General features: G+C 35.0%; 1 protein-coding gene across 4 annotated transcripts in view; it reads right to left on the bottom strand.

The window, feature by feature from the left end:
• The window catches only part of MGAT4A (alpha-1,3-mannosyl-glycoprotein 4-beta-N-acetylglucosaminyltransferase A), a 108,614-nt gene that overhangs the window by 34,503 nt on the left and 60,151 nt on the right, over positions 1-13,960 (bottom strand). For 2 of the 4 annotated variants that reach the window (XM_058534491.1, XM_058534492.1), the window contains one exon: positions 11,459-11,592. The exons of 1 other annotated variant lie outside the window; for it this stretch is intronic. In XM_058534491.1, coding sequence (XP_058390474.1) covers positions 11,459-11,592 — 134 coding nt within the window. Of the gene's footprint in view, positions 1-11,458; positions 11,593-11,761; positions 11,824-13,960 lie in introns of all 4 variants that reach the window. One more of the 4 variants, XM_058534494.1, reaches the window with a different exon arrangement.

The following is a 13,960-nucleotide window of genomic DNA, read 5'->3' as shown; positions in this document are numbered from 1 at the left end:
TCAAAGAAGATTCAGTTTGGTTCCAACAATCAGAGGTAACGTGAAGAATTCCACAGACTAGCTATATTTGCAGGAAACAGCTGGACTCTGTGGCAGCTACAAAGACATAGTCTTTGGTTAAAAAAACCAACTAGTCTCGATTACTACTCTATCCCCTCCTTTCTCTGTAACCAGTGGCTAGGAAAAAAAGCCATTTCCTGCAGTGACGATTCACAAAAAAGGAACCAGCACAGCAACTACACAAAAATTTATGAAAAAAAGGAGAAATTCAGCAAAACCTATGAATAAAAACAAAAAAATATCAAAAAGATATATCAACATGTCAAAAATATATATATCAAAACAGATGAAAAATTGTGACCAAATATTTCCCTACTGATTTAAAAGAAAAGAACACCAAATTGAAGCAGCTGCCACTATGAAGCAATACCAGATATTAGAAATCATTGTAATGATTCTAAAATATACACGGAAACGCAAAGGACCTAAAATATCTAAAGCAATCTTGAAAACAAAATTGGAGGACTTAATCATACCTGACTTCAATACTTAATTCAAAGCTATAGTAATCAAGATAGTGAGGTATTTGCATAAGGATCAACCCACAGACCAATGGAACAGAATAGAAAAAAGATCCACACTTATAGGGTCACTAGATTTTCAACAAAGGGACCAAAGCAATACAATGGGGAAAGGAACTTGTTTTCAATAACTGGTACTGGAGTAAACTGACATCCACAGGAAAAACAATGAACTTTAACACTATTTTAAACCATAACAAAAATTAACTTAAGATAGATCACAGACCTAATTTAAAGTTAAAACATAAAGTTTTCAGAGGAGAAAATCTTCATGATTTGGGGGTAAGCAAGGGTTTCTTATTTCTTAGGTCATGGAGAGCAATAATTATAAAAGAAAACACTGATAAATTAGACTTCATCTAAATTAAAAACTTCCGCTCACCAAGACAATGCGGAAAAAAAAATAGAATTCCACAGATTCAGAGAAAATATTCATAAAATACATATTTGACAAAGGAATGGTATCCAGTATACATAAAGAACTCTGATAACTAAACAACAACAACCCAACTTTTAAAAATGGGCAAAAGATTTGAAGACACTTCATGAAAGGAGATACACCAATAAAATGGATTAATGATGGAGGCTGGCTCAGTGGCGTAGTGGTTAGGTTTGCGCACCCTGCTTTGGTGGCCCAAGGTTTGCAGGTTCGGATCCTGGGCGTGGACCTATGCGCCACTTATTAAGCCATGCTGTGGCAGGCATCCCACATACAAAGTGAAGGAAGATGGGCACAGATGTTAGCCCAGGGCCAATTTTCCTCAGCAAAAAGAGGAGGATTGGCAATGTTAGCTCAGGCTGAATCTTCCTCACACACACACACAAAAAAAGGATTAATGATGGATAAAGGATGGATAGGTAAACAGAGATGTGATAAGTGAAAATACTAAAACCTTAATAGTAGAATCTAGGTGGTATGTATACAGGTGTTCACTTTAAAACTCTTTCAACTTTGTTGCACGTCTTAATATTTTCATAATAAAAACATACCACTCAAAAGTTCTCCCCTGAAATTAAAGGAGACTTGACTCTATATACCTAAAGAATATATTATGTGCCAGGGAAAAATGACCCACAATGGTTGAAATCAAGACATATTATAGAAAAACTACTAGGCTTTAAAGACAGAAAAAGAATCATGTGGGCAACCAGGCAAAACATGAGTTCCTTAAAGCAAGAAGTGAGAAATATGAAAGCCCACCTGGCTAGCTTCAGCAATAGCACACCCCCGCCTCTCCCCGCCAAAAAGAAAATATGACTGAAGGTTTCTATACCCAAGCAAAGTATAAAGGCAGAAGATAACATTTTTGACCAAACAGGACCTCAAGGAAAATTGCTCACATGGACCTTTCTTGATGAAATTAGAATATAAATTTTAATCAATAGGTTAGCAATTTACAAAGAACTTTATGTTTATTTAGGATTAAGCAAATAAGTACATATCTTGTGGATCTTGAAAGCCAAGTTTCTCACTGTTGGAGAAAAAAGTTAAAACTAAGGAATGCGGGAGGCTAGAATGAACCTTGTGGTAGTGGATTGGAATCAAAAGTATCACTATAAACTCATGATTTTTAATATATACAGATAAATGCACATAGTACTTATACAGATGTACATACGTGTGTATGCATGTGTACATATGCATACATGTATTTTCTAGCTCTGTCCACTGAAAGGGCCAGAAGCAATGATCCCTCAGGAGCAATGAGCACATTTAGAACCCAGGTCTTAGTTTCTAATACTATTCTCCAATAAAAGGAACCAGGTTCTTTGGGGACATGGCTGATTCCACGGCTGGGGCAGGGAAAATACAAGCCTAGAACATCTCACACCGCTAGAAAAGAAGGAAAAACAATGGGGATATATTAAAAGGACAGAGTGGCCAACTTCAAAGAGCTCCCAATGGCCAAATTTGGGATAATTTGAGCAACAAAGTAAAAAAATTATAGTAATATCCACAACTCCACACTGATATGAATAACTGACAAAATAAATAAAATTGGGAAAAGGATAGCCCTTCCTTAGAGTAGAATTTCAATTAATAAATGTAGAAGGAACTAGAAAAATCACCATTCAGTAAACACCACAACAATAGTTGTTGCAGGCAAGAATCATCAAAGATGTTAAATTAGTTGGCAAAAAGTTCTAACAAGAAACAGGGTATTTCCATGATCTCAAAATATAACTCCACAAGACAGCTTACTAAGTACATATGGATAAAGAATATATTTACAGTAGAGAAAGCTGTCAAACACCATCTCAATCAAGATATGAAAGCTAACATTGATGGTTATGAAATATATCAAATCATCTTAATACGAGGCTGTGAAAAAGACCACATCACTTCCATGGTATTCTTGCTAAAAATGAATTTAATCATAAGGAAACATCAGACAAATCCCAAACTGAGAGACATTCCACAAAATAATCAGTATTCTTCAAAAGTATTAACGTCATGAAAGGACATTAGCTGGATATTTAGAGAAATCTGTGTAAGTTTTATTGATTAGTTAATAGTATAGTATCAATGTCAACTTTCTGCTGTTGATAATTACTTTATGGTTATGCAAAAAGCTAAAATCTGGGGAGAGTGGCTGAAGGGTATTTGGGAACTCTGTACAATTTTTGCAAGTCAAAATAGTTTTAAAAAATGAAATGTGAAACTTTCTCAAAAAATAAATAACCAATCTAGAAAACAAAAAGCCCTTACCAATTAGAAAGTTTAAAAACTCTCTTGATCATCTCCTTGGTCAAAGAGGAAATACAAACCAAAATCATGGACTAACAAGAATAAAACATTACACATGAGAACCTATGAGATACAGCTAACACAGTGCTCAAAAGAAAATTCATATTAATTCTTATATTAACAAAAAGAATTATTAAAACAAATCAATTTAGCATCTGGGTCAAGATGTTTGAAAAGTATACAATGGAGCTAACAAAAGCAGAAAAAATTAGTAATGTTAAAAGCAGATATTAATGAGCTGAAAAACAAAGAGAAATAATAAATAAACCCAAATGAGGGTTTTGGAATAAAAAATAAAAACAGATCCACTAGCTAACCAATCAAAAAAGGAGGAGAGGGCGCAAATACAAACACACACACAAGAAATCAGGGGTAAATAACCTCAAAAAAAACAAGAGTCTACTTTACTCCACTCTGGATAAAGCAAATTTTAAAACTTCGATGAAATGGATAATTTTCTAGGAAAATATTTTATCAAAACTGACAAGAAATCTAAATAGCTCTTTATGCTTTAATATGAAAAGTTAACATTATACCATCTATGTAGAAACGGGGAGAAAAAGAATATATTCACATATACATCCATTAAATATCTCTGAATGGGTACAACAACCATTAACAGCTGTTGCCTGTGGAGAGGTAAATTGGTGGCTAGGGAATGGCACTGGAAGGGACACTTTTTAAGGTATATAACACACACATTTATAATTTTTAAACCATATGATCATATTACCCATTCAAAAAATTAATTTAAATAAATAGGAAATAATGTTTCCTAGTAAAGAAAATATGTAACAGAAAATAAAAATAAAAAATAAAAGCTCTACATCAATTTGATCAATTCTCTTTGGTTATTCAATCTCTGTATTCATTTATAAATTTACCTGCTTTGTAAATTTCTGCCCATAGGCAGCTAACTAACCAGTACTGTTAACCCAATTTAAATCAAAGAATTTAAAGAAGGCATAGTAAAGGCCTCAGGCACTCACAAACTAGAATGTGTACACGAGTAAAACCAGAAAACTGAATAATAAGCAAAACTGTTTTCATACAATAAACACTCTATGAAGCTGGAAATTCTCTAAACTCAGTTTTTCAGAGACTATCTTGAGGTGATTTTCCAACATGATGAATTTGTTATTTCATTATAGAATCTCAACTCAAATTCTAGTTTAGAAACTTAAAAACTAAACATGGCCTTTGGACTGTTTCTAGGCAAATTGTAGAAACAATGTAAATAAACGGAACAATATAAAAGATGTGCCATCTAAAGTTCTCTTTCCAATTTCTCAGCAATCTTTAAGGCTATGACCAACATAATCTAGTTGTTAACGGTTTAGACAATATTCTGCCTGAATCCCACCTCAAAAACTCATCTCATCTTTTTCTTTCACTTGGAATAGCATTTAACCATCTATGTCTGAACATTCATGTTGATTGCCTGTTCTGTTTAGGTGGTGGTTACACAGGCATACCTCAGAGATATTGCGGGGTTCACTTCCAGACCACCACAATAAAGCGAATATTGCAATACAGTGAATCACAAGAATTTTTTGGTTTCCCAGCACATATAAAAGTTATATCTACACTAAACTGCAGTCTATTAAGTGTTCAATAGCATTATGTCTAAAAAACAACATACATACCTTAATTAAAAAATACTTTACTGCTAAAAAAAAATCATCATTTGAGCCTTCAGCAAGTCATCATCTTTTTGCTGGTGGAGGGTCTTGCCTTGATGTTGATGGCTGCTGACTGATCAGGGTAGTGGTTGCTGAAGGCTGGGGTGGCTGTGGCAATTTCTTAAAATAAGACAACAATGAAGTGTGCCGCATCAATTGACTCTTCCTTTCACAAACGATTTCTTTCTGTAGCATGAGATGCTGTTTGATAGCATTTTACTCACAGTAGAACTTCTTTCCAAATTGGAGTCAATCCTCTCAAACCTTGCCACTGCTTTATCAGCTGAGTTTATGTAATACTCTAAATCCTTTGTTGTCATTTCAACTACCTTCACAGCATCTTCATCAAGAGTAGGTTCCATTTCAAGAAACCATTTTCTTTGCTCATCCATAAGAAGCAACTCCTCATTCATTAAAGTTTGATTGTGAGATTGCAGCAATTCAGTCACATCTTCAGCCTCCACTTCTAATTCTAGTTCTCTTGCTATGTCTACCACATCAGCAGTTATTTCCTCCACTGAAGTCTTGAATCCCTCAAAGTCATCCATGAGGATTGGAATTAACTTCTTCCAAACTCCTGTTAATGTGATATTTTGACCTCTTCCCATGAATCACGAATGTTCTTAAGGACATCTAGAATGGTGAATTCTTTCCAGAAGGTTTTCAATTTACTTAGCCCAGATCCATGAGAGGAATCACTATCTATGGCATCTAAAGCCATACGAAATGTACTTCTTAAATAATAAGACTTGAGAGATGAAATTACTCCTTGATCCATAGGCTGCAGAATGGATGTTGTATTAGCAGGCGTGAAAACAACATTAATCTTGTTGTACACCTCCATCAGAGCTCTTAGTGACCAGGTGCATTGTCAATGAGCAGTAATATTCTGAGAGAAATCTTTTTTTCTGAGCAGTAGGTCTCAACAGTGGGCTTAAAATATTCAGTAATCCATGTTAAAAAAAGATGTGCTGTCATCTAGGATTTGTTGTTCCATTTACAGAGCACTGACAGAGTAGATTTAGCATAATTCTTAAGGGCCCTAGGATTTTCATAATGATAAGTGAGCACTGGCTTCAACTTAAAGTCACCAGCTGCATTAGTCCCTAACATGAGGGACTGTCCTTTGAAGCTTTGAAGCCAGGCATTGACTTCTCCTCTCTAGCTATGAAAGTCCTAGATGGCATCATCTTCCAATATAAGGTTGCTTCGTCTACATTGAAAATCTGTTGTTTAGGGTAGCCACCTTCCTTAATTACCTTAGTTAGATCTTCGGGATGACTTGCTACAGCTTCTACATTAGCACTTGCTGCTTCACCTTGCACTTCTGTGTTATGGAGACAACTTCTTTCCTTAAACCTCATGAACTAACCCCTGCTAGCTTCAAACTTTTCTTCTGCAGCTTCCTCATCTCTCTCAGTCTTCACAGAATTGGAGAGAGCTAGGGCCTTGCTCTGGATTAGGCTTTGGCTTAAGGATATGTTGTAGCTGGTTTGATCTTCTACCCAGACCACTAAAACTTTCTCCATATCAGCAATAAGGCTGTTTTGCTTTCTTATCATTCATGTGTTCACTGGAGTAGCACTTTTACTCTCCTTCAATAATTTTTCCTTTGCATTCACAACTTGGCTAACTGTTTGGTGCGAGAGGCCTAGCTTTCAGCCTGTCTCAGCTTTTGACATGCCTTCCTCACTAATTTGAATCTTTTCTAGCTTTTGATTTAAAGTGAGAGACATGGGACACTTCCTTTCACTTGAACACTTAGATGCCATTGTACGGTTATTAATTGGCCTAATTTCAATATTGTGTCTCAGGGAATAGGGAGTTCCAAGGAGAGGGTGAGAGATGGGAGAACAGCCAGTTGGTGGAGTAGTCAGAACACACACAACATTTATCAATTAAGTTCACTGGTCTTGTGTGGGCACACTTCATGGCACCCCAAAACAATTACAACAGTAACATCCAAGATCACTGATCACAGATCACCATAACAAATACAATAATAATGAAAAAGTTTGAAATATTGCAAGAATCACCAAAATGTGGCACAGAGACACGAAGTGAGCAAATGCTGTTGGAAACATGGCACCGATAGACTTGCTTGACAGAAGATTACCACAAACCTTCAATTTGTAAAAAACACAACATCTGCGAAGCACAATAAAACAACATATGCCTGTATAGCAATTCAGGTATTTTTGAACAAGATACAAGCTGTGTCCATTAGGAACTTAGTGGCAACCAACAGAAACTGACTCTGGCAGAGTAGTCAGAAAAATAATTTACTGAAAGATGACTGGTTAGAACTCATAGAACCTCCAGTTAGGCTGAGGAATCAGGCTAGAAAAGTATCAGAAATAAGGCTGGACCACAGCCAAAAATCACAGAATGCTCCCAGTGCCACAGCTTTCAAAGCCCTCACCATCAGCTTCTGGACTCTGCCCTTGTGCCCCCTGGAAAGACACCACTGACACCACCACCGTCTATCACCAGAATGGACTGTCCACAGGCTCTGCTTCTCTAGAAAATAAATTTCTTCTAAATATATTTTCTTATTTTATGTTACTGGCATACAGAATATAAATTGATCCTATATCCAGCCATCTTGATAAATTCTCCTATTATTTCTAACAATTTGTCTGTTTATTCTTTTGGGTTTTCTGTGTCCTCCGAAAATAATGAAGCTCCACTCAAAGTCCAGGATAGTAATATCCAAGCAGCTGAGCCCAGGTCACACGCCTGAACTGGTAAAGCAAATATCTGGCATTTTTAGTTTCCACGGTAGGAGGCAGGCACTTCCTCCCACCAAGATTCATAAAATGGGGATTTCTCCAAATAGAAGAATGGAGCGGGAAAAACTATTTTTGCTAAAATCCGGAGTACACTGTAGGAAAATGTTTTGTCAGAAATGATAATGAGTGATAGAGATAATATAAATAATAATATACTATAATAAGAAATATTATAAATCACAAATAATAGCATAAATATATAACATAAAAAATGAGGCATACAGACAACAAAAAATATATATATAAAAAAATTATAACTAAATTCTAAGTCAAAGTAAACACAAGAATGATACAATCTTAAAATACGAACACCACACTTGGACCACATCATGGATCTTTCAGAGCAACTCCTTCTGCACTTGCAGACTGCAGTCAGTGAACTTTCAAATAACGCATCAACAGTCAACTGTTCAAAACTTTGCATGTTCTATAAATGTCTCATCATATAGGCACAATGGACCCCTAAGGGAGAAATCACCAGAGAGGAACAAAGAACAAAAATAAAGCTAATAATTACTTTTCTGTCTCTCCTCTATTCCCCGAGGGGCATTTTATGGTCCCTCCCTTCAAGAAAAAAAGAATATGAAGAACAGAAAGTCAAATAGGCATGAAAAGAGTATGATAGCCTTTACTGTCTATGTGTATTCTTCTCCAGTTCTTTTTCCTTCTTAATTTTCTCCTCATATGTTAAAGTGGACCAGAGATAATTCATACCTTTACAAAAATTGAAAATGTTTGCAAAAGATAGATTTACTTTTGCCTACTTACTCTAAATTAATTTCAAATGGAAGACTGGGGACAGTTTCATAAAAGGGATGAGCTGGAACCTGAAGGATGAATAAGAAAGAGAAGGCAAGAGGCAATGTTTCAGGCTAAGGAATAACACACGTAGAACTGAGAACACACAAGGTCCACATAATGACCTGGGAGTAGAATGACTCGAGCACAGACCTATTAAGACTATGATATAAAGAACTTTCAATAAACAGATGGGAAACCTGGAGGAGAAGCAGTTTGGAGAAGCCAGATTAATTTAGTTATGGACAGATTAAGAGTTGTCCATAAAACAATTCAAATAATGTTATTAAGTACGCAGTTGGAAATATAGGCTCAGGAAGAGGTGAGAGATCTAGATCTAGGAACCATCCCACATGCAGATCATGGTCAAAGCCACAGAATATGTACTTGTCACTAGTATTAAATGAGCCCCAGGCTACCAGACACTTAGGTTAAAACAACAAATCAAGGCAGAAGCAAATACAGTGATTAATAATTTTAAACTGCCTAAAAGCAATTCAATGAACTGTGTACATTAACTCTTCTGTTCAGAATAGATTTTCTTCCAAATATTGAAATTCTATATACATATACACACAAATACTGCAATTCAGGAGGGGAGTCTGCAGAGATCAGAATAATGCTGACACTTGTACTGCATTTTCACTTTACAACACCTCTCCACATGCAATCTCATTGTACCTCCCTGCAACAAGGTTGAGCTCAAAAAGCTCTATAGCATTATTCTCATTTTAGAGATGGAGAAACTGAGACTGAAAGAAAAAATGACCTGCTCAAGTGTCAGTAAGTGGTAGAATCCAGACCCTGAACACAGGTCGTCTGACTCCAAACCCAGCATTATTACATCTTGGTGATCAGAAGAATGGCTATGGCAAGAAGGTCTTGAACCTTTACATACACGAACCTCTGTCTATAGACTCAATATTACTTTTAAAGTGTATAAGGACAGTTTTTGATTTTATAGTTTTAAGGCTTTTTTTCTGATTAAAAATCAACACATGTCATTGTAAAAAAAATTATAATTTCACAAAACTGTATAAATTGAAAGTGGCATCTCCCCATAATCTCAACTCTCAAGATATCTGCTACTAATAGTTTGGAGTGTATTCCACAAGAGCATTTTCTCTATTCATTTTATTAATGCACATGTAAGAGCTGTATAAATGTGTGTATGTATGCTTGAATATATTTCCATACTCTCAAATGTTTCTACTGGATCAATATTTAGAATCAGAACATTGGGTCACAGAGTAAACTTTAAATTTTAATAGCTATTGCCAAATTGCTTTCCAAAGAGGTTGTACCAGTTTCTACTGATATACAATAAGTGACTGACAAATTTGATTACTTAAAATGTAAAATTTCTACAAAAGACAAAAAACATCATAAACAAAGTTCATGCAAAGGATAAACTGGACAAAATATGTCAAAGAGTTAATTCTTCTCATGAAAATTTCTTAAAAATAAAAAATTACAAATGAAAAATGAGCAAAGGCTATAAAAATAATTATAAATACAAATGGTCAAAAAACAAACTAACATTTAATCCCACTCAGTAAAGAAATCAAAATTAAACAAAAGCAATGTATTATTTTTTACCCATCAAACTGGCAAAAAAAAATCTGAAGACTCATATTATCTAGCAGAGCACGGAGACAGGGAAACAAGCCCTCTCACAGATTGCTGGAAGAGGAATAAACCAGCTCAGCTTGTGTAGGACATTTTGCCCAGGTATGAACATTTTAATGTATAGGACCCTGACCCAGCAATTCCACATTTAGGAATGGATCCCATGTTAGTAACTATACAAGTGCACAATTCATTTACAGTAATGCTCAATGCAGTGTTGAAAATAACAGTAAAAACTTGGAAACAGTCTAAATGTCTATCAATCAGAAATTAAATAAACTATGTTAAAACCATACAATGGAATATTTTGTAGCCATAAAAAATGATGCTGTGATAGTTATTCTTTTTAGCATGGAGAAATACCCATGATATTAAAAAATATACAGACCAATCCCATTTATATATATGTATACAAGCCATAGGAAAAATTTCTTAAGATATATTTCAGGATATCAATAGTAGTTATATCTATATGGAGAAATTACAGAAAATTTTTCATTATACATTTCTGTAATTGTTTTGAACAGTATACATGTGTTTACTTTCATATTAAGGAAAACATTACGAGTATTTTCATTTAAAAAGAGACAGGAAACACTGAAAAGCCGGGAATCAGCGGGCCAGAATCAGATGATGTTCTAAAACCTTTCACATTCTGAAATTCTACTTAATAATTAAGGAAATATTTATTCCAAGGCACTTTTTCCTCATTATTTATGAAAAACTTGCTCAAGATTTATTCTTTCCCTAGATCTTTTGAGGAGACTAAAATACAGGAAACATAATATTCCTCATTCACATGATATTTTGACTTTTTAAATAATAATGACGGCTGCATCTTGGGAGTACAGAGAAGGGGTGGAGAGAATAAAGAGAGGATAACACCCCAAACTAGGCTAAACCTTTCTCAGATTTCAAAACTCCCAAAAAACATCAGTGCAAATCTCCAAATTTAGGTCCTAGAGCTAGAAATGGGGACTCACTGTTCTTAAAGATCTATGTCTATAATATTATCCTATTGACACAGATTACTATTCTTGGATTATAACTGCAGGAAAGAAGTAGCAATCACAGCAAGTTAGACTTACATTTAACTATCAGATGGAATAGATTACCTAAACTTTACTCATCACATTTTTAAAAAAATGCTTATAAAAGCATATTCAAATGTGGTTTCCACTCTTATAGATCACATGTGGTAAAAAATAACAACAATTAAATAATTACCTCTCCTATGAAGACTACTATAACACAGTCCAACTTCTCTTCAGGATACAGATTATCAATAAGGGAATGAAGAGTTTCTATGAGGTAAGATTTAACTTCTCTCTTCACTGTGGGAATTCCCATTACTATTGAAACTGAAACAAAATAATGATAGTAATTATATAGAAAGATTTTACAAAGACAATATAGAAAAACACTACTATTTCAAAAGTATTATACCCTCTCAAATTGATAGAAATAATTGAGGGATCAAAATACACTACGTTTCAGAAAGAAAAATAATCAAAGGATACAAAGGCATACCCATAATCCTGTAATTCTTTTCCACATGGTTTATCCATAAGAAAAGAAATAATGTCACAGAACTGATAAAAACAAAAGACATTAAACCTCACATTAAAAATGAACGGCTGTAAAGGGTAAACAACAAATTTTATTATACAACTAAAAAATAGAAACACTAAATACATCTTAAAAATTAATGTCTCACATGTAATGTATATGATGCACTGAGAAGAACACAACATCCCTTCTGTGGTTTTCTTGTCAAAAATGCGTAAACTCAATCTGACCATGAAGAAACATCAGACAAATCCAAATTAGGGGGATACTCCACAAAATAATTGGCCTATACTCTCTGAAGTGTCAAGATCAAGAAAGACAAAGAAAGAATGAGGAACTGTCCCAGATTGGAAAAGACTAAGGAGACATGACAATTAAATTAAATATGAGACACCGAGTTGCATCCTGGAACCAAAAAAAAGGATAATGAAAAAATGACAAAATCTGAATAAGCTCTAAGGTTAATAGTATAGCATCAATGTCAATTTCCTTGTTTTGATCATTGTATTATAATTACATAAGACCTGAACATTTAGGGAAACTGGGTGAGGTATATGGAAACTGTGTGTACTACTCGTGCAACTTTTTTTAAGTCTAAAATTACAGTCAGCTCTAGTATAATGCCTGTTTTGACTAAAATATTACGGAAAAATTTGAGCACAATGTGGATTTCACATTTGCTTATGTGTAATTTCTCCTCTGAGACACTCACTAGGTGAATGCAGAAAATTGTATCCATTTGAACTGAGTTCAGAAAACTGAACTGAGCCATGTAGAAATACACAAAATGCACACACCTCCAACATTTACCAGCTGCCTCAGCTCACTGCACGCTATGAACCACACCTATCCACATCTGGTGTTACAACTTTCCACCAGATTTCAGATAACCTGCCTTGCACCACTTCACAGAAACTCCCAAGCAGCTCCCAAGCTGCCGTCCTTCTGAAGCCCATTTTAACAGGCAAACCTCAAGTCTTTTTCAAGGTCTAGTACCATAGTTACTGTAGCATTTATATAATTCTCAATCATTTAAACAGGTGTAAAACTGTGCTACAATTTTTATTAGGCTCTTATCTTTTTTTTATGTGTAACTGACAAAGTTTTTGACTGTTGTGATCCTAACTTCATTTTTCTCATTTTATTGCACGGCACAATAATTTTTAGGAACATGTATATTGTGTTACATTAGGACTGTATTTCACAGTAAGTTTTTAACAATAATATCTTTAAAAAAGTCTTAGTATCCTAAGTGTTATATATCAGTAGAGAAATATTTTGCAAATGTTAGAAATAATTAAGTCTTGGGGCCGGCCCAGTGGCGTAGTGGTTGAGTTCACATGCTCTGCTTCGGCGGCCCAGTGTTCGTGGGTTCAGATCCTGGGCACGGACCTACACACTGCTCATCAAGCCATGCCATGGCAGCGTCCCACATACAAAACAGAGGAAGACTGGCATAGACGTTAGCTCAGGGCCAACCTTCCTCAGATAATAATAATAATAATAATAATAATAATAAAAAAGTCTGAATTACATAACAATGTATTGGAGATGCTACAAAATACTTAGAATTCATAGAATTCCAAAGCTAGAAGGAAGCTTAAAGATCATGGATCAACAAGTCTACCACCATGATTCTGCAGATAAGAATACTAAGGTCCAAACAGTTTAAGGAATTTCCCCAAGGTTCCATGCCACGTTCCTCTCTTCCATTTTGGGTTGAAAAGTTTTCAAGGGATCAAAAAGAGATTTGCTATATTTGTTCAGAACATATATATTGAACACCTATTAAATGCAAGGCATTATTCTAGGTGCTAGGGATATAATAGTGAACAATATAGATAAAGTCTCTGCCTTCATGGAACTTACATTCTAGAAGAGGAGGAAAGATAAATAAATAATATAATCTTAGAGGGTGATATGTACTATACAAACTAAAATGTGGCAATATTAGAAAAAGTGGGGAGAAGGGGGAGGGAGGGGCACCTCTATAGATAGCGCAGTTGTGGAAGGGCTCTTTGATATCAATTGAGCTGGTAATTAATGATAAGAAAGATCGGAGGAAGACCATTCCAGAAGAGGAAACAGCAATGCCCTGAAGAGAGAACGATCTTAAGATAGTCAAGAAATAGCAAGAACTATTTGGAATATATGTAAAGC

The sequence above is a fragment of the Diceros bicornis genome, chromosome 40 (genome assembly GCF_020826845.1).
Source record: "Diceros bicornis minor isolate mBicDic1 chromosome 40, mDicBic1.mat.cur, whole genome shotgun sequence".
In the NCBI taxonomy this organism is placed as follows: Eukaryota; Metazoa; Chordata; class Mammalia; order Perissodactyla; family Rhinocerotidae; genus Diceros; species Diceros bicornis.
This window is presented reverse-complemented; position numbering and strand designations above follow the sequence as displayed.